Source organism: Salvelinus fontinalis, chromosome 13 (assembly GCF_029448725.1).
Source record: "Salvelinus fontinalis isolate EN_2023a chromosome 13, ASM2944872v1, whole genome shotgun sequence".
NCBI classification, from domain to species: domain Eukaryota; kingdom Metazoa; phylum Chordata; class Actinopteri; order Salmoniformes; family Salmonidae; genus Salvelinus; species Salvelinus fontinalis.
Window position 1 is genome coordinate 50,746,143 of NC_074677.1, and position 21,190 is coordinate 50,767,332.

Below are 21,190 nucleotides of genomic sequence, written 5' to 3' on the forward strand. Positions count from 1 at the left end.
AGTCAGTTGGTTGTGATTCGTCAATAAAACTTAAAGAAGAAGAACGAGGTCAAATCATGACTTCAGTGCTCTTCAGGTCGGAGCTCAAGAAAGAGGCCCGAGTGAGAGATATACTGCTTGGATTCTTTACCTACGATAGAAATAAACTGAAACAAATTTATGTAATTAATTTCATTATTCTGTTGACCAAATTTCATATTCACAAATGTAAATTTACAAACAAAACATCACATTTTCTTACGTTACAAAAATACATTGAACTGTATTTTAAGATAATTAAATACTCTACTAACAAAAAAGCTGTTAGAAATATAAGTGTATGTATGTCTCTTAAGATCCTTATGTAATGTGATGTTGTACCCCCTAGCCCAATTGTCCTTTGTATATTATTTATATATACTTGTGTTCCCCCGTGTACTTCCTGTATTGATTTGTTGTTAATAAAAAAATAAAGAAATAAAAAATAAAGAGGCCCGAGTTCCTGACTTAGAATTCCAAGTTCGATTACCTTTCAAAACGTTTTTTCTCAATCGGCGCTCGTTCTTTTTTCCGAGTTCCCAGTTTACTTGAACGCACTGAAAGCATTTGCTTTCAAGAAAACTGGTAAATCGAGGTGAAATCATGACGTCAGTGCTCTTCAGATCAGAAAGAGGCCCTAGTTCCCGAAGTGGAATTCCGAGTTTGATGATAGTTCATAACGAATTTTCGCAGTAGGAGCTTGTTGTTTCTTTTTCGATTTTTATTTTATTTTCGAATATCGATGCAGCATTCATAACAAATAGGAACTCGGAACTTGGAATCTCCGATTTCAGTATGTTCAAAACAACTGGGAAAAATCGATTTCAACAGTCATCCAACTCGGAACTCAAGCCTCTTCCAGAGCTCCGACTTTCCGACCTGAAGATCACTGACGTTATGCTTTGACCTCGTATTTTTCCGAGTTCCCAGGTGTTTTGAATGCAGCATAAAACCAAGGATGTGACGTTTCATATGACACCGGAAATAAATCCCAAAAGGTCTTAACAACAAGTCGTCCATTCGTTTCCAGTGTGATTTTTAGTTGTTATTCACTCATACGTAAAGACTAGCTTAAAACATTTGTTGGAGATTGCACCAAGATGGGGGTTGACTAGCAAGCATTTTTATTATAGTTAAACGTTTTCCCTCTAGCCAGCTAACGTTGTCGCTGGTACGTTAGTTGCACAGAGCGGTAAATTGGTGGTACTAATTTTAAACGAGTTAACGTTAGACAGCACTTAACACGGAAGATGGGGTCGTCGAAGAAACACAAAGAGAAAGGCCGTGATAAGGATGCAGAAGAGCGTCACCGCGAACACAAAAAACACCGTCACAGGGACCGGGAGAGGGACAAGGAACGAAATGTCACCCGAGAGAGGGAGAAGAGGAAACGGTCCAGATCGAAGGAAAGGAGCGGACGGGGTTCCGAGAGAGAAGGTCGCAGTAAAGGCGAAAGGAGTACTGGGGAGCCTCGCGTAAAGAAAGAAAAAGTGGAGGCCGGATATGAAGAGAGTCCAGGTAAATGCAGGCAAATATCCTGGCTTAAACAATTACATACATACATACATAATTAGAACCAGTCAGTGCGCAATACACTCATAAAGTCTGCAGGTATGATTTTGAAGATGCTATCTTTTCTCCTGTGTTTTTCACTTCAATTGTAATTTTCCTTTTAGGAATTGGACCACAGTCTGCAAGTGGAGATGCCTCACTTAGCATTGAAGAGACAAAGTAAGTGACAGACATTGAATGATGGTGCCCTGATGATGGTGTAAGTAAATTCTGAATAACTTTCTAACCTGCCTGCCTTTCTTTCTTAACAGCAAGCTGAGGGCCAAGCTTGGTCTGAAGCCTCTGGAAATGACTGACACAACTAAAGGTGAGAAACTTGAGCCATATGGTGTCTCTGGTTAGAACTCGATTGCCATGGCTGCAAACACGTGAAAGACGCACCCTCAGCCCTCAAATGAAGTGGACTCTTCTGATGTATCATGATGTATGGTGAATGGACACTTGCAGGGCGAGGGAAGAATTCATTCATTTTAAATGGACCGCCTTGCCTGGAAATTTGTCACTCGTTAGTCCCACAATTGTGTTTTCAGTCATCATGGAACCACCGGTAGCTGGTGTGCATGTTTTTTTTAATACGAGCTATAGTTCATTATGATTGCATTGCATCTGATGATATCAGGTAAATCGAAAATTACAATGTAGAAGTGTGATGTCAGGGAGAGTTGTATGCACTAGCTAATGTTTCCAAAAGCTAACCAAACAAAAGTGCATTAGTAGCACAATTTCTAGCTTATTTACATTTGTTTTTACTTACACTTGCATGTTGACTTCTCCATATTGATGATGGTGTTAAGTTTCGGATGAATTTTCTTAGCGGATGTACAATCATCGCAAATTGAATTATGGGGTGTTTCAAGGCCCCGGAGTTAACAGAATTGTACACTCGCAAACTTGATGATAAACGGGGGCTGAGGGGCTTATGTTGCCAACTTCCCTTGCTTGGCTAATTGTTTGGACCGACGGCAAAGATGGCCGCTGGGATTCCCCCAAAGGCATAAGGTGAGGGTAAGTGGAGGAGGGTGTGTCTTTTGTGTTTGAAATGCAGCCCATGTCTATAGTAGTGAGGTCATGTGTGAAAGTGTGGCTGATCGTGATTTGACTGGCTCACCCCTGTCTGCTGCCCCAGAGCTCGGTACGAAGGAGCAGCCAATGGTTGCGGAGACTATCAACCCTGTGTACATCAAACAGCAGAACGAGATGAGGGAGAAACTGGCGGCTATGAAGGAAAAGAGGCTCCTCAATAAGAAACTGGGGTAAGGTCTAACTGCAGGAAGGTTTTGGCTGCGCATACTCCACCAACATACTCCACCAACATACTCCACCAACATACTCCACCAACTTGCACTACATTGATAAGTGATCTAATGTAACTTTTTTATTTTCTCTTCGTCTTCCACTTTTTTTTCTTCTTCAGGAAAGTGAAGACTTTAGCAGAGGGAGACTGGCTGGACGACACTGTAGCCTGGGTGGAGAGGAGCCGGAAGATGGCCAAAGAGAAAGAACTGGCAGAGAAGAGAGTGAGTAGGGAGGGAACCATGTGGGGAGGAGTAGGGCTGTGAGATGAAGGGAGATGCTTGTCTTAGTTATGATTTTGTACTCAGTGTTTGATTGGTTCCTTTTGATTTCCTTGCTTTCTCTCTCAGGCCAAACTTCTGCAGGAGATGGATGAGGAGTTTGGTGTAAGCAATCTGGTGGATGAGGAGTTTGGCCAGACCAAGAAGGTAAAATCTGCTTTCTTGTGTTGAATATCTCAACTGCTCAGCTTGCGATTATGAAGACACTGTCTTCTGGTTTGTGTATGAGTGCAGGCTAGATTTGAACAGCATTCAGTGAATCTGCCAGTTTCCCCCCTATGGAGTTTGAGACCTGTGACACCATGCTTGACGTAGGATGCTTGATGTCTTGATTCTGTGCAGACTGAGTTGTCGCGCTGTCTGACGTTAGAAAATGCCTCTTATGTTATTCTGCTTATCTTTGTTATAGGCCGCTTATAGTTCTCGGGACCTAAAGGGTCTCACTGTGCAGCATAGGATTGAGTCATTTAATGAAGGGGAGACTGTCATCCTCACACTGCAAGACAAAGGTGAGAGGAGGTTGAAATGTTAACAATAACACAGAAATATATCAATGAAGACCGTGCTTACACCAGACCCTCATCAAACACCCACACACTTGGCCTTTGTGTGTCTCTTTCAGGTGTGCTTGAAGAGGAGGACGATGTACTTGTAAACGTGGGTCTAGTGGACAAAGAAAAGGCGGAGAAGAATGTGGAGTTGAAGAAGAAAAAGCCTGATTACAAAGCTTACGAAGAGGACGAGAGTGTCGATGACATGGTTACGGTAAGAAAAGAGTTCGTCTTAATTTTGGAAATGCTGTAATATCGCTCTCATGTTTAATTCAATCTCAGTGACCAATGTCCACCTCCCGCACTTATTCTCTGCAGTTCAAGCCGCGCACTGTGCTGGGCAAGTATGATGAGGAGATTGATGGAGAGAAGAAGAAGAGTTTCCAGCTGAGCAAAGGGGGCTGTGCTGAGGGGGAACGGGAACGGGAGCTGCAGGCTATCCGGGAGACCCTGAGGAACCAGGCCCAGTCCCTGGAGATGCCTGCTCTCGCTATTGCCTCAGAGTACTACACACCACAGGAGATGGTGAGGGTTGTGGAGAGGGCCTGGGAAAGCTGTCTTTTGGATATGTTTTCTCTCAGGTTTCATGTGTAAATGTGTCTACTTTTGAATGCTGTGTTTTTTTGGAGATTTGTTCACACAATATGAGCGCTCATTAATGGTTGTTCACACAGATTCTTACTTATTTTGTTGTTAAAGGTGGGCTTTAAGAAGACCAAGCAGCGCGTCAGGAAGATCAGGAAGAAGGCGTTGCCTGACGAGCTCCAACTAGACGACACGCGCAACACCGACTTCGGCTCCAGGTTCTGCTCCTCTCTGCTTCAAGTGGAATATGACAGATGAGCCACCTTAGTTTCAGTCTGACTCTTTCTCTCTCTCCTTCAGGGTTCGGGGTCGGGGTCGCAGGCAGTTGGATGAGGGCCAGGAGGTGTCAAAGGAGGGTGTCATCATACCGGGACTAGATGTACCCCAACAGTCTGATGACATCAGGATGGCTGACATGGACATCAGTGATGATGGTGAGGGAGACATCTGTTAGTGGTTTAGTGATGAGCTAAACAAATGTATGATTCACTCATGCCTGGTTTTGTTTAAAATTATGACAACACTTACACTTTACTCTTCCTTCAGAGGACTTCACCCCCTCTGAGCCGGCTGTGCTGGAGGAGGACGAGGCAGAGCAAGATCTGCAGAAGCAGCTGGAGAAGCAGAGGAAGCTCAAACAGAAGCAGCTGGAGAAGCAGAAGAAGCTCAATCAGAAGCAGCTGCTCCAAGACTCTGGGGAAAAGGTGTGAGCATTCTGTTCAGAAATGTTCCTCTCTTTACTCTACTTAAAATATCACTGTGGCCAAAGATTCTATCCAGTGCATTGATCCCTCATTTGATGACTGAAAACTGCAATGTTGTGTAGATTACCATCAAAACTGTTGTGCTATTTAAGCACCAATAAATGGTTAAACATTGCTCTCACTCTCTTGTGCTTCAGGTGGCAGAGCAGGTCCCATGGCTTGCAAGAGTGGATGGCAGTGACGACGAAGACAACAAGAACAACCTGAACATTGTATTTAACGCCACCTCTGAGTTCTGCAGAACTCTGGGTGACATCCCCACTTACGGCCTGTCAGGAAACCGAGAGGACCAGGAGGATATCATGGTGGGTACATTGTAAGAGATGGGATATAGCTAATTGGTTAACAATATATAGATCTCATTAGAATTGGCACGTAACCATATCATAAACAAGGAAACTATTACAATTGTATTCTAGTGTGCTCAGTAGAGAGACTTGACATATCCATGAGCTCTGTTGTGTGTTTGCACTTGAACACACTATGTTTTGAGTCTTGAGTCAACTGTATCCTTTTGAGTCAACTGTATCCTTCTGTTTTTAGGATTTCGAACAGGAGGCGGAGAGAGATGGGGCCGGAGGATCAGACTCGGATGAGGATGAGAACGTCGGCTGGAGCATCGTCAACGTGGATGAGGAACAGAAGCAGCCTGATGTGAGTGTCATCCTCCTGCCTTGTTGTCTCTTCCATTTCCCCATGCATTTACCAGTAGTGCTGATTGGAGTCCCCTGGTGGGTCATTTACAGAATAACGTACTGTGATTAGGGCTGTGGCGGTCATTTCATTTTGTCAGCTGGTGATTGTCGTGCAAATAACTGCCGGTGTCACTGTAATTGACCATTAGCATAAGCATGTTTAACATCCATTGATGCTAACTTTTGGAACATCTACATTTTAGTCGAATAAATCCATTTAATATTGCCTACAACATCGTACTAAATTATTTATTTTAGACCGGTCTAGAGAAACATGATGAAAATGTAGTCTATTTCGGAAGAACAGAATAGCATACTCTGAATTGTCCGTATGTTAGGCCCTGGTCTGGCTATACCAAATGGCTGTGGGCTACACTAGTTCATTTAGCAGACAAGATTTGCTTAGAGTTCCGTGCTATTCTTTAATAGTATGAGGAATACAATTAAACATAGCTCAATCACATAGAAAGGGTATTTAAAAATAAAAGATTTCTGAGGATTGAGCGGTTCACAAAGAACCAGGTCCTCCTATATGCTTAATTTTTTTAGTACATTCAAAGACTACATGATGCGACTAATGATTTGAAAAAAGTCGCACGAAAGGCAAGAGCTCTGCTCTGTTTCTTCTGCAGGCTGCACATACCATCAGTCTAATTCCCAATTTGGCTAGAACTTGATAATATTCTCACCCATCAGACTATTCTTAATTTAATGTGGTCTTTACATATAGCCTACTAATAATGTGTGGAATTATTTTAGATTTGCAATAGCGGGTGGAAGTTTACATGCTTTACATTTTTTATATACAAGCATAGGCAGCACATCCATGTCCCCGGTGAGTGCGCACTGGACATATTCACTATTCATCATTGTTGGGTCAGTGCTACTTCAGTTTGTTTTTGGACAATAATTTCCTCCTCCAGTTTAGATGGATGTCATATTCAATTAGTCATAATTTAGGCTAATAATATAAGACAATCTACTCATCACATTACGAAGTCTATCTTACATAAGTTCACAAATGCATGAAATGCTTCATTATAAAGGTGCATTTTTATGGTGAAATGTATCTTCCCCAAACTTAACTATATTATATATACAGTGGGGCAAAAAAGTATTTAGTCAGCCAACAATTGTGCAAGTTCTCCCACTTAAAAATATGAGAGAGGCCTGTAATTTTCATCATAGGTACACTTCAACTATGTGTTCAACTAAAAAAATCCAGGAAATCACATTGTAGGATTTTTTATGAATTTATTTGCAAATTATGGTGGAAAATAAGTATTTGGTCACTTACAAACAAGCAAGATTTCTGGCTCTCACAGACCTGTAACTTCTTCTTTAAGAGGCTCCTCTGTACTCCACTCGTTACCTGTATTAATGGCACCTGTTTGAACTTGTTATCAGTATAAAAGACACCTGTCCACAACCTCAAACAGTCACACTCCAAACTCCACTATGGCCAAGACCAAATAGCTGTCAAAGGACACCAGAAACAAAATTGTAGACCTGCACCATGCTGGGAAGACTGAATCAGCTTGGTTTGAAGAAATCAACTGTGGGAGCAATTATTAGGAAATGGAAGACATACAAGACCACTGATAATCTCCCTCGATCTGGGGCTCCACGCAAGATCTCACCCCGTGGGGTCAAAATGATGATCACAAAAAATCCCAGAACCACACGGGGGGACCTAGTGAATGACCTGCAGAGAGCTGGGACCAAAGTAACAAAGCCTACCATCAGTAACACACTACGCCTCCAGGGACTCAAATCCTGCAGTGCCAGACGTGTCCCCCTGCTTAAGCCAGTACATGTCCAGGCCCGTCTGAAGTTTGCTAGAGAGCATGTGGATGATCCAGAAGAAGATTGGGAGAATGTCAGATGAAACCAAAATATAACTTTTTGGTAAAAACTCAACTCGTTGTGTTTGGAGGACAAAGAATGCTGAGTTGCATCCAAAGAACACCATACCTACTGTGAAGCATGGGGGTGGAAACATCATGCTTTGGGGCTGTTTTTCTGCAAAGGGACCAGGACGACTGATCCGTGTAAAGGAAAGAATGAATGGGGCCATGTATCGTGAGATTTTGAGTGAAAACCTCCTTCCATCAGCAAGGGCATTGAAGATGAAACGTAGCTGGGTCTTTCAGCATGACAATGATCCCAAACACACCGCCCGGGCAACGAAGGAGTGGCTTATTAAGAAGCATTTCAAGGTCCTGGAGTGGCCTAGCCAGTCTCCAGATCTCAACCCCATAGAAAATCTTTGGAGGGAGTTGAAAGTCCGTGTTGCCCAGCAACAGCCCCAAAACATCACTGCTCTAGAGGAGATCTGCATGGAGAAATGGGCCAAAATACCAACAACAGTGTGTGAAAACCTTGTGAAGACTTACAGAAAACGTTTGACCTCTGTCATTGCTAACAAAGGGTATATAACAAAGTATTGAGAAACTTTTGTTATTGACAAAATACTTATTTTCCACCATAATTTGCAAATAAATTCATTAAAAATCCTACAATGTGATTTTCTGGATTTTTTTTTCTAATTTTGTCTGTCATAGTTGAAGTGTACCTATGATGAAAATTACAGGCCTCTCATCTTTTTAAGTGGGAGAACTTGCACAATTGGTGGCTGACTAAATACTTTTTTGCCCCACTATATATATATATATATATATATATATATATATATATATATATATATATATATATATATATATATATATATATATATATATATATATATATATACAGAATAGCATACTTATATATATATATATATATTGCTTCCATCTCATAGTTCTCCACAGCATCAACCACCATCCTGGATGAAGAACCTATTGTCAGCTCTGGGCTGGCTGCCGCCTTGGCGCTGTGCAAGAATAAGGGTAAGAGATTGGAGTAGCCCCACTGACAGAATTTGCTTAGTAAAGGACTGTCATGTAATGTTTCTGGTCTATTCCTCTCGTCTCTCTCCTTTCCAATCTTCATAATTTCTTTCATACTCTCCTTCTCTCCCTTAGGTCTCTTGGACACTCAAATGCAGAAGATATCCCGTGTCCGTGCTCCTACCGGTGCCCTGCCCAATGATAACTACAGCATTGAGGACAAGATGTGAGTTCCCTGTGCTTTGTGTGCTTATATGCTGCCTAAATAATTGCTGCTTGCTCACAGACATTGCAAAAGTTACATCATAAATAAAGTGGCATGTTTTGTGTGTTACATGTATTTAGCGCAGTGCCTCGTTAAGTTGTGGATGTAAAATGGAGTCCTAACTAATGTATGAAAACCCGTTAGCCTCTCCATTTGATAACTCTCTGGCCTTGTTTCTCCAATTCTCTAGGACTATAGATGACAAGTACAGTCGGAGGGAGGAATATAGAGGCTTCACCCAGGACTTCAAGGAGAAGGACGCCTACAAGCCTGACGTCAAGATTGAGTATGTGGATGAATCTGGACGGAAGCTCACTCCCAAAGAGGTAGATTATTTAATATTCCCTTAACATCATTGACATACAGAATGTTGCTTTTGTCAACTGCTGTTTTGACGTAGGTAACGGGTGCTCATCAAGAATATTGCACGCTAATCCTATTCCTTTTCTAGGCTTTCCGGCAGCTCTCACATCGGTTCCATGGGAAGGGGTCTGGCAAGATGAAGACTGAGAGAAGGATGAAAAAGCTGGAAGAGGAAGCGGTATGTCTAACCTTGCTCACTCAAAGATTATTTTAGTTCACTTTTGAAGTGGCAAGCCCTACTTGGTAGGACTGAAATCAGTATTTTTGTCTCTCATTTAAGTTAAAATCTCGGTTTATCTGATACTTTTCATCCAAACTCGCATATGGCTTTCAATTGAATAACACACTTTATATTCCAAATCAAATGTATTTATATAGCCCTTCTTACATCAGCTGATATCTCAAAGTGCTGTACAGAAACCCAGCCTAAAACCCCAAACAGCAAGCAATGCAGGCGTAGAAGCAAGGTGGCTAGGAAAAACTCCCTAGAAAGGCCGAAACCTAGAGAGGAACCAGGCTGAGGGGTGGCCAGTCCTCTTCTGGCTGTGCCGGGTGGAGATTATAACAGAACATAGCCAAGATGTTCTAATGTTCATAAATGACCAGCACGGTCAAATAATAATAATCACAGTAGTTGTCGAGGGTGCAACAAGTCAGCACCTCAGGAGTAAATGTCAGTTGGCTTTTCATAGCTGATCATTAAGAGTATCTCTACCGCTCCTGCTGTCTCTAGAGAGTTGGAAACAGCAGGTCTGGGACAGGTAGCACGTCCGGTGAACAGGTCAGGGTGCCATAGCCACAGGCAGAACAGTTAAAACTGGAGCAGCAGCACGGCCAGGTGGACTGGGGACCGCAAGGGGTCATCATGCCAAGTAGTCCTGAGGCATTGTCCTAGGGCTCAGGTCCTCCGCGAGAGAGAGAATTAGAGAGAGCATACTTAAATTCGCACAGGACACCGGATAAGACAGGAAAAGTACTCCAGATATAACAGACTGACCCTAGCCCCCCGACACATAAACTACTGCAGCATAAATACTGGAGGCTGAGACAGGAGGGGTCAGGAGACACTGTGGCCCCATCCAATGATACCCCCGGACAGGGCCAAACAGAAAGGATGTAACCCCACCCACTTTGCCAAAGCACAGCCCCCACACCACTAGAAGGATATCTTCAACCACCAACTTACCATCCTGAGACAAGGCCGAGTATAGCCCACAAAGATCTTCGCCACGGCACAACCCAAGGGGGGGCGCCAACCCAGACAGGAAGATTACGTCAGTGACTCAACCCACTCAAGTGATGCACCCCTCCTAGGGACGGCATGGAAGAGCACCAGTAAGCCAGTGACTCAGCCCCTGTAATAGGGTTAGGGGCAGAGAATCCCAGTGGAGAGAGGGGAACCGACCAGGCAGAGACAGCAAGGGCGGTTCGTTGCTCCAGAGCCTTTACGTTCACCTTCACACTCCTGGGCCAGACTACACTCAATCATATGACCTACTGAAGAGATGAGTCTTCAGTAAAGACTTAAAGGTTGAGACCGAGTCTGCGTCTCTCACATGGGTAGGCAGACCATTCCATAAAAATGGAACTCTATAGGAGAAAGCCCTGCCTCCAGCTGTTTGCTTAGAAATTCTAGGGACAATTAGGAGGCTTGCGTCTTGTGACCGTAGCGTACGTGTAGGTATGTACGGCAGGACCAAATCGGAAAGATGGGTAGGAGCAAGCTCATGTAATGCTTTGTAGGTTAGCAGTAAACCCTTGAAATCAGCCCTTGCCTTAACAGGAAGCCCGTGTAAGGAGGCTAGCGCTGGAGTAATATGAGGCCTTACAAGACCATTCAGGTTGCAGGGCTTGCCCAGTTTAGTCTAGACCTGGGACGATAACCAAAAATGATCGATATCGATCACTTATCGCTGGCATTTTGCTTATATTTCATTACAATATGTAGCCTATACTAGAGAAATGTGATGTTTTGGAATGAAATCAGTTTGCTATTATGGGTGATTGTTAATTGGACAATTGATGGCTGCAACCATCAATTTAGTAGTTTAAATGATCATAAATAAATATGTGGTGCAGATTAATGTTCGAAAATTATAGTTCTATTTATTCCTAACGCATCAATTCGGGCAATTTATCGCACTATGGATTTTTGTCTATATGGCCCAGCTCTACTTTAAATCAAATCCAATTTTATTTGTCACATACACATGGTTAGCAGATGTTAATGCGAGTGTAGCGAAATGCTTGTGCTTCTAGTTCCGACAATGCAGTAATAACCAACGAGTAATCTAACCTAACAATTTCACAACAACTACCTTATACACACAAGTGTAAAGGAATGAAGAATATGTACATAAAAATATATGAATGAGTGATGGTACAGAACGGCATAGGCAAGATGCAGTAGATGGTATAGAGTACAGTATATACATGTGAGATGAGTAATGTAGGGTATGTAAACATTATATGAAGTGGCATTGTTTAAAGTGGCTAGTGATACATTTTCTTCATCAATATTTACATTGTTAAAGTGTCTGGAGTTGAGTCAGTATGTTGGCAGCAGCCACTCAATGTTAGTGGTGGCCGTTTAACATTCTGATGGCCTTGAGATAGAAGCTGTTTTTCAGTCTCTCGGTCCCTGCTTTGATGCACCTTTAGTCTAGTCAGTGGTTTGACCAAGGGTGTATTTAAATTGATCCCCCACCCGTCTCTCTTATCAGCTGCTGAAGAAGATGAGCAGTAGTGATACCCCTCTAGGAACGGTCGCTTTGCTTCAGGAGAAACAGAAGTCACAAAAAACACCTTACATTGTTCTGAGTGGGAGTGGGAAGAGCATGAATGCGTGAGTATTTTACAAACCTCTTTCTTTGTCCTCTCTTTCACCCTGCCTTAGATGTATGTATTTCTAGTCTAATTATAGTGGCGCTGTTTGAGAATGACAGAGCAGCTCAGAATATTTCATTTCAGTATTTAATTTAAAGGAGAATGTGACCTACATAGATGATGTACCTAATTATTACTCACACTGCTGTCTGTTTCCCTCTCAATATGTTTTGCCTGTATTCCTCCTCTTTCCTCAGAAACAACATCACCAAATAGATGTGGTTGAGAAGAGGGATCTGACCAGTGAGGATGCAGGCTGTGCACCATTAGACACACAAACACAGACAGATGTCTTACATTTATTTTCCTTGTTGAATAAAGTCAAGTAGCTGCATATTGCTGTTGTGTGTAAAGTAGAGTTTTTGCTTTTGACCCTGGATTTATGTAAACAATGATTGTTATTTACATACAGTAAAGATTTGACATGAATTCTTGTTCCTTTTTTTATTTCCCAAATGTATTTGTTTTTTAGGGGCAAATTAAACCATTGAAATTTCAAGGTACTGAAGTTAGGGCAGCATTGTGTGTAGGCTATTTCATGTGAGTCAGGTAAGGTTTAATATGTATCCTCTGTCTCTCCCACTTTAACACACTTGTACAGCACACAACACATGCACTGACTCTCTCAATTATCTAAAACCTCTCTCCAGTTGATTTTGGTAGAAAGATTTTGGTAGAAATAACAAAGCATTGATTCATTATTGACAGATGCCATTAACCAAATACTTAATGTAAGTCACACAGACATACACACACATTCTCAATTGGGCCCCTTGCTTTGACCCTACACTGTAGTCCAGGGGTGTCAAACTCATTCCACGGAGGGCCTAGTGTCTGCAGGTTTTTGTTTTTTCCTTTCAATAAAGCCCTAGACAACCAGGTGTGGGGAGTTCCTAACTAATTAGTGATGTTAATTCATCAATCAAGTATAAGGGAGGAGCGAAAACCCGCAGACACTCGGCCCTCCGTGGAATGAGTTTGACACCTGTGCTGTAGTCTATGCACTTGTGGAGATCAAAGAGAATTTGATAACACCAATCAAATATAGAGAAGATATCAACAATATGTGTATCTTTTGAAAGCTGAATATTAAACATCGAAATGCTCTTGAAATAAATTTGGAAGATGATTATTAGTAGTAGGCCTAAATTACACATGGGAAAGTGGCAAGTTCAGATTTACCGAACCAGAGTTTTTGATTAGAGCTGAGTCGCAAAATGAAATAACGGAAGCGGAAATAACATAACGGCGGGATAAGGAAGTGTTATCGGAATTTATGAAAACCATTTATCACATACACAGCCAATGCGGTAACTACCGTCTACTCTTAGTGGTTGGAAAGGGTCACGAAACCGCGTACGACAAGAAACAAGGTAGTTTATACACCACTTCGCGACTCGAATAGTTGTAATATTCTAAACTTCTACGCTTGCTTTAAATCTGATCGTTGGTACGGGAGACTAGCTATAATATATCCATAGAAGCAGACCGCACACGTTAGATCCGTTAGCTCAGGCTAGTTAGCTAGCACACAATCACCATTAGCAAACATTAAATAGTCATGTGGGTTTCAGTTCAATTGTCTGATCCAAACACGTTGCTACGTAGCTAGAAGCTAGTTATTTCTGACGTAGTAAGCTTTTTATCACACCCAATTGTTATGTTAGCTAGTTACACTTTTGCTTGCTAAATGGCTAAATAGTTAGCTCAAGTGAAGTTGCTGGGCGCGGAGTTTGAGAGCTCCAAAAATAGTGCTCCTACTGTGGCTATGTATATTAGCAAACTCACAATGTAGCTTTGCGTGCATTACACTGTGGTCCTGGTCAAGTTAGCATACAATGAGTATTTGTTTCCCACAAAGAACATGGAAAGGTGTTGGTTTCAGTTTTGAACTTGTAAGACAATGAGGTCATGCTAGGGCACTCCCAATATGTTTTATGCAAATTGTGGCACTGCTGTTTGTCATGTTCACCCGGTATGTCCTGTTTAATATACGTTAGTTACAGCTAACAACACCATATATTGACGTAGATCAAGTGTGTGCCTCAACTGTTTTAAACCAAGAGTAGTAGATAAAAGGTGCAATAACCTCCAACTGTAGTGAATTACTTAATTTTCGATTCTGTTCCTTGTGTGAAGGTACTCTAGGTGATCACTGACAGAAAGCAGCCATGTCGTCAACATCCCAGAAACACAAAGAGTTTGTGGCAGAACCCATGGGGGAGAAGCCAGTCAATGCACTTGCTGGCATTGGAGAGGTGCTTGGCAAGAGACTGGAGGAGAAGGGCTTCGACAAGGTGATGCAGAGTTTACTTAACTTTGGAACTTTAATCAATCAATTGAATATATTTCTAAAGCCCATTTTTACATCAGCAGATGTCAAAGTGCTTATACAGAAACCCAGCCTAAAACCCAAAGCAAAAACAATGCAGATGGGCATAGTGGCTAGGGTTAAACTCTCTAAAAAGAAAGGAACCTAGAGGAACCAGGCCCTGAGGGGTGGCCAGTCCTCTTCTGGATGTGCCGATGGACATAAGAGATAATGGAACTTTGTTTTGTATATTCAATTTACCTAGTGGTTAGTGTGTCATTCATGTTCTCTTTTTCCCCCCTTATTTCTCACTTGTGTACTCCCATAGGCTTACGTGGTCCTGGGTCAGTTCCTAGTGCTGAAGAAGGATGAGGAACTATTCCGGGACTGGCTGAAAGATACATGCGGGGCCAATGTCAAACAGCAGGGCGATTGCTATGGCTGCCTGCGTGAGTGGTGCGATTCTTTCCTGTAGAGAAGCTATTTTCTCCAGTTTCGGTTTTTCCAATTTCTAAATCACCAACATCCATTTACCTCTACTGTGGTCTCACATCAACTTACACCTCATATGGACTCTCACTGCACATGAGGAAGTTAAGCAAAGTCGGACGTCGTAACATCCAGTTATTTTTGAACTATAGTCTTATAGACTTATGAATGCTTTTAAATCAGTAAGACATACTTTGCTGCAGTCATCCATGGGGTTGTTACACCCAACTGTGTAGCTCTGTAATGCTGACCTTTTCTATGATTCAAATCTTTGGCTGCACAGAAACGTTGGGAATGAGCTCATTTTGGTTTTCCTGCAATGTTATTTCAATTTGTTCTCTCTGTCAAAGGAAATAACTTTTATCAACACGGTTCCTTCACATAAAAGGTATAACTAATGTTTGTACTCATCTCCAACTGACTGTTTGCCCTTGCATTTATTTAAATTAACTTATAATAGGATTTTAACCCATTTGATACCACATAGCTTTAACATCTGTAGTTAAAATGTCAAGATGTTACTGTTCATTTTTACAAAACAGAGTTCACAGGAAACACTAAGGTGTAATTGCTCCATGTTATCTTGTGTTTGTTTTTGTCAAAGTTGAAGAGATGCCTCAATGTTGTAATACATTTTTTTTTTGCGATCTACTTAAGAAGTTAGCTACCACAAATCACCTAATTTTCGATTTTCACACACAAAATGAAAGCCTAAAGTAAACCCACGAAAAGGAGCACTGTTCCAGGAAGTAATTTCGAAGCATGCGAGTGTTGCTTGCTAACTTTTAATTGCTGAATGATGTTTTTTTCTGAAATACTGGTTCATGTTTTTGTGTTCGACTGAAAGCATATTAGCTTTTATATTGTTCTTTTGAAATGAACAAAACCAACTGCAAGATCTGGACAATTCTGGGTTTGTTTTGTTTTTGCCATTTTTGGGGGGGGAATAAAATCACAAATGAAATGCAGACTTGTTTTTGGTGACAGTGTTTATTTTAAACTTTGATTACCATGTTTCCTTTTCAGAGCTCTTTATTTTTAAGAAATATAAACAGTGAAGGTCTACATTGTAACACTGATCTGAAGAGTGATAATATTCCTAAGCAACCTTAAAGACTGGTCTCGAAATGAATAACAATTTATGAAATGTACTTCTTAGTTAATGCTATTGTCATAAAGGCATAACTTATTTATTATTAGGCACCCACTTGACAAATTAAAACGCTTTTATCATTTATCCAGGCTGTATCACAACCGGCTGTGATTGGGAGTCCCATAGGGCGGCGCACAATTCGCCCAGCGTTGGCCGTTGTAGGCCGCCATTGTAAATAAGAATTTGTTCTTAACTGACTTGCCTAGTTAAATGAAGATTCAATTACTGATCCAGTGGCACCTACATTTCTGCAACAACGCTTAAAAAAGTGACATCCAGGACTGTCTATCGCAGACAAACTATTTAACAAAAGCTGATTAGGGCAGGCAATGGATATTTACCATGAAGTGTGTATTAAAAGTTCCAAATAATTCCAATTTGTGTTGTCACCCCTCTCCATCATCCATCTTGCCTATTGAGTTGATTTGAGAAATTAGCTATTTAATGTTGCATAATGTATTTACAGTATATCCACTTGTATGTTTTTCTTCGGTTCAAGATTCTGTTAGCTTTGTTGGTGTGTTTTAGATGTGTATTTGTTTTGAAAGGCTATCATCATGACTCCTTAAATGTTAATGGTTACGTATTGGTTGCGTTTATGTAAATGTACATATTTGTCTGGACATTGTTTTTCACAACCATCCTGTGGCTTGTCTCAAAGGAGTGCACAGAAGAGCTTCTTCTCCCTGAATGGGTTCTCCGAGGTGGGCACAGGGGTGATAAGGGGGTCCTCAATGGCGTGGGTATCACAGTATGCCATCAGGTCTGCAGCCGCCTTTGATACCTGAGGGTGGCAAGTAGTGGTAATCAAGACTGGAAATGAAGGTGTGGGCATTCACCAAAGGCATGCGCAATGTGCCCCCTCAGTTTCAATGGGCATGATGCCTCTGCCGAGGCTTACCTTGATCCTGCAAAAGCTGGCTTCAATCTTCAATTGCTCCACCAGCTTCCTGGCTTGGCCGACACTCATGGTGCTGTTCACTGGGGTGTCTCCTTTCATCCTGTCAAGAGAGCCAAGAATACATTTGGCACATGTTTGACGCAAACACATTCAATTATTTGTTTCAGAAAAAAGACCACTGACGGCTGGAAAGGCAGATGTACATCATGGTGCATCACATTAAAACATTGCACTGCATTCATTCTAGGTAGATTACATTTCTATGGATTCTTATCAGTGAAAATATATATGAATCACTGACTGCATCCAATTCCACTCCCTCCTAAATTTGACACACTTTTTTAGCTCATTTACTTCAATCTTCCTCCTCTCTCTATCCCAGGGACCAATGGTATAATTTACTACTTCCTTGCCACTCAGGGCTCCCGAGTGGCGCAGCGGTTTAAGGCACTGCATTTCACTGCTAGAGGTGTCACTACAGACCCTGGTTCGATTCCAGGCTGTATCACAGCCGGCCGTGATCGGGAGTCCCATAGGGCAGCGCACAATTGGCCCAGCATCGGGATTAGGGGTGTGGTGTGGCCGGGGTAGGCCGTCATTGTAAAATAAGAATTTGTTCATAACTGACTTGCCTAGATAAAGGTTAAATAAAAAAATACAAATAAGCTCCCTGCCCAAGAAAAACTATCTCATCTATATATAATAAAAATCTCTATAATACAGAGATGTTTTTATACTGGACAAAAATATAAACGCAACATGTTGGTCCCATGTTTCTCGAGCTGAAATAAAAGATTCCAGAAATTTTCCATATGCACAAAGAGATTATTTCTCTCAAATTATATGCACAAATTTGTTTACATCTGTTTGTGAGCATTGCTCCTTTGCTAAGATAATCCATCCACCTGACAGGTGTGGCATATCAAGAAACTGATTAAACAGCATTATCTTTTGCACAGGTGCACCTTGTGCTGGGGACAATAAAAGGCTACTCTAAAATGTGCAGTTTTGTCACACAACACAATGCCACAGATGTCTCAAGTTTTGAGGGAGTGTGCAATTGGCATGCTGACTGCAGGAATGTCCACCAGACTTGTTGCCAGAGAATTAAATGTTCATTTATCTACCATAAGCCGCCTCCAACGTCGTTTTAGAGAATTTGGCAGTATGTCCAACCGGCCTCACAACCACAGACCGCTTATAACCATGCCATCCCAGGACCTCCAAATCCGGCTTCTTCATTTGCGGGATTGTCTGAGACCAGCCACCCGGACAGCTGATGAAACTGAGGAGTATTTTTGTCTGTAATAAAGCCTTTTTTTGTGGGAAAACTCATTCTGATTGGCTGGGCCTGGCTATCAAGTGGATGGGTCTATGCCTTCCCAGGCCCACCTTCCCAGGCCCCTGCCCAGTCATGTGAATCCATAGATTAGGGCTTAATGAACTTCAATTGAGTGATTTCCTTATATGAACTGTAACATCTGGGACCTTTTTACTAGGCGGTGTCAGAGGAAGGCCCAAAAAATTGCAAAGACTCCAGTCGCCCAAGTCACAGACTGTTCTCTCTGCTTCCGCACGGCCAGCGGTACCAGAGTGCCAAGTCTAGGTCCAAAAGGCTCCTTAACAGCCTCTACCCCCAAGCCATAAGACTGCTGAACAATTAATCAAATGACCACCCAGACTATTTACATTGACCCCCCTCTTTGTTTTTAAACTGCTGCTACTCGCTGTTTATTATCTATGCATAGTCACGTTACCCCTACATACATGTACAAATTACCTTGACTAACTTGTACCCCCTATATAGCCTCATTATTGTTATTTTATTGTGTTAATTTGTACTTTATTTTATTTAGTAAATATTTCGTAACTCTATTTCTTGAACTGCATTGTTGGTTAAGGGCTTGTAATTAAGCATTTCACGGAAATACTGTTATATTCGGCGCATGTGACAAATACAATTTCATTTGATTTGAACTCAGTAAAATCGTTTAAATTGTTGCATGCATCTTTACAAGCTGTAGGACAATTCATAATGTGTACATGGATGATTGGTTTAATTGTCAGTGTACAATTTATTTGCTATACAGATAGGCATCTTAAGTCGGTTAAAGATGCAATCTCAAACTTTTGTAAAATTTCAGCCAGTAGTTTTTGAAAGTGGTGCTCACGAGCCAAACATGGTCCCCGTTGTTCGTGTACTACGTCATCCAATTGTTTACTATGTCATCCATTTCGTATGATATGTTACGAATTTTGCAATTTGTATGATATCATACGAATTTAGCATTTCATGGGATATGTTACGAATCTAATTCGTGCAATATATGTTATGATTTTGGATCCCGGGGGGCTTCTTTAATATGTGTATATGTACTGGCTGAAAGATAAGTGCTTTTTATAGAATATGTGGACCACCAAGAGTACAATACACGTATGTTCAGAGACCATGTATGATTTTCTCTACCATTACCACTCTAGCTGTAATCTTTAAATAATGTAAAATAGGTTATATTCTATTCATTTTATCATGAGTTTGTCTGTCATTATGTGTTCAAGCAGACAGCACTATGATCCCAATGGCAGGACAATCTCTAGAGCTTATAGAAAGTATAGAAACAGCCCCTTATTCTTGTTGAAAACAAATAGTTTTAGGTCAGGATGATGGGATTTTATAGATATACTTGATATGGACAGTTATTTATGGGACCTCATTTGACGGGAACACACCAATTGAATGGCTCAAGCAGCCAAAAAACTGTGCCAAATGCACAAATGCCTCAACACAAAGATCTAGATGTATGTGAATATCATCAAATCATATCAACATCAAATATGCGAAGGATATAAGCACACCACTGCCTGGCTAATACAAATCAAGTTGAAGTGACAGCACACCACTGCCTGGCTAATACAAATCAAGTTGAAGTGACAGTACACCACTGCCTGGTTAATACAAATCAAGTTGTAGTGACAATATGCAGAGAAAGTTCAACAGGAAACAAATAATGAATGGACAAGAAGTGTGAAGAGAAATTGCTAACTGGAGAAAGAGAGAGGCAAAAACACCAGTCCATTCTGGGCCTCTCCCGCTCCTCTGATTATTCCTTTCCTTCATCACCTCTTGTCATCCTCTCCCTTACCCTTGTTGTATTCCTCTTCAGGTGCTTTCTCTCCCTCCACTTCTCTCTCTCCCTCTATCTGCCCGTGTTAGGGATTTTAGTGTAGCTGAACCCCACCCCTCATGTATGCTACACCGTTCTGGTAAACAGTCCTGTACCCTGAAATTCTGTTATAATGAACATCAGACTCCTAGTACATGCATAAGAACCCCCTCTGCAGTGAGTGGAACCTTCCGGGCAAAGGGAGGAGGGCTCCATTGGAATCGATTTTCTCCTGCAAGCTGGATCATACCATCTCTACATGAAAAGAAAGGGGAATGAGGCGGATATGGAGTCTCACAGACTAAATCGTTGACATAACAAAAGATGAACATGATGTTGTGTCCAGGCCAAATACAATATTCACAATCATTGATATGCACTGTTAGAATTTATATTATTTATTAGTTACTCTCTACCTCTATCTTCTGTTGCCATGGGAACTGCTGCAGTCTCTGGGCTCTTTGACTTTTACATTCTATCATCATACTGCCCTCAATGGTCTCTCCCACCTTGGCAAGAGATATTTGTAGTCCACCCTACCAACGCTGCCCATCACTTGCCCCTTCCTTTCTCCACCCTTCCTCCCTTTCCCATCATGCCTCTCATGTTATATCTCAATCTATTAAATTGGAGAGAATAGAAGATGTGAACAAGGACAATGGCATGGATAATATTTCTTATAATGTTGAATTCAGTTGAATTATTTTTCTATTAATGATGAACATATTAATAAGAATTTCTATGAGCTGTTAAGCATAGCCTATGGTTTTGACTACGTTATCTTCCCTAATCTAATCTATTTTATCTTTCTCATTTGAAATGTCTACATCCATTCTCATACATAACAATTTTTCATGGGTTACATACTGATGGTGTGAAATTATATCAACTTCAACCTCTGTGCATCCTTTGCACATGAACGAGTCGGTTTGCTCTTGAAGTTTGTCCTCTCGTCCGTATCTTATTTGCCGTTTGGCTGTAGTTTTTGCATTTTTAGAAAGTAGCTAG

At 41.4% G+C, this 21,190-nt stretch overlaps 3 protein-coding genes across 3 annotated transcripts; 2 read left to right on the forward strand and 1 right to left on the reverse strand.

Moving 5' to 3' along the window:
- Window positions 1-667: 667 nt before the first annotated feature.
- On the forward strand, window positions 668-12,593 carry LOC129868904 (U4/U6.U5 tri-snRNP-associated protein 1-like). Its single transcript, XM_055943245.1, has 20 exons — window positions 668-1,536; window positions 1,695-1,749; window positions 1,842-1,897; window positions 2,717-2,843; window positions 3,005-3,107; window positions 3,234-3,311; window positions 3,574-3,673; window positions 3,787-3,929; window positions 4,034-4,240; window positions 4,415-4,518; window positions 4,601-4,734; window positions 4,847-5,004; window positions 5,202-5,369; window positions 5,608-5,718; window positions 8,563-8,650; window positions 8,786-8,876; window positions 9,106-9,241; window positions 9,367-9,456; window positions 12,002-12,123; window positions 12,362-12,593. Exons 1-20 carry the CDS (start codon window positions 1,269-1,271, stop codon window positions 12,378-12,380), a joined length of 2,358 nt encoding a protein of 785 aa, XP_055799220.1. The 5' UTR covers window positions 668-1,268; the 3' UTR covers window positions 12,381-12,593.
- Window positions 12,594-13,213: 620 nt separating this feature from the next.
- Window positions 13,214-15,932, forward strand: LOC129868905 (barrier-to-autointegration factor). Its single transcript, XM_055943246.1, has 3 exons — window positions 13,214-13,537; window positions 14,304-14,461; window positions 14,804-15,932. Exons 2-3 carry the CDS (start codon window positions 14,336-14,338, stop codon window positions 14,948-14,950), a joined length of 273 nt encoding a protein of 90 aa, XP_055799221.1. The 5' UTR covers window positions 13,214-13,537; window positions 14,304-14,335; the 3' UTR covers window positions 14,951-15,932.
- Window positions 15,933-15,935: 3 nt separating this feature from the next.
- LOC129868906 (guanine nucleotide-binding protein G(I)/G(S)/G(O) subunit gamma-3-like) lies at window positions 15,936-20,376 on the reverse strand. Its single transcript, XM_055943247.1, has 3 exons — window positions 20,162-20,376; window positions 17,019-17,118; window positions 15,936-16,901 (listed from the first exon to the last, which is right to left on the reverse strand). The coding sequence occupies exons 2-3, from the start codon at window positions 17,115-17,117 to the stop codon at window positions 16,773-16,775; spliced, it is 228 nt and encodes a 75-aa protein (XP_055799222.1). The 5' UTR covers window position 17,118; window positions 20,162-20,376; the 3' UTR covers window positions 15,936-16,772.
- Window positions 20,377-21,190: the final 814 nt, after the last annotated feature.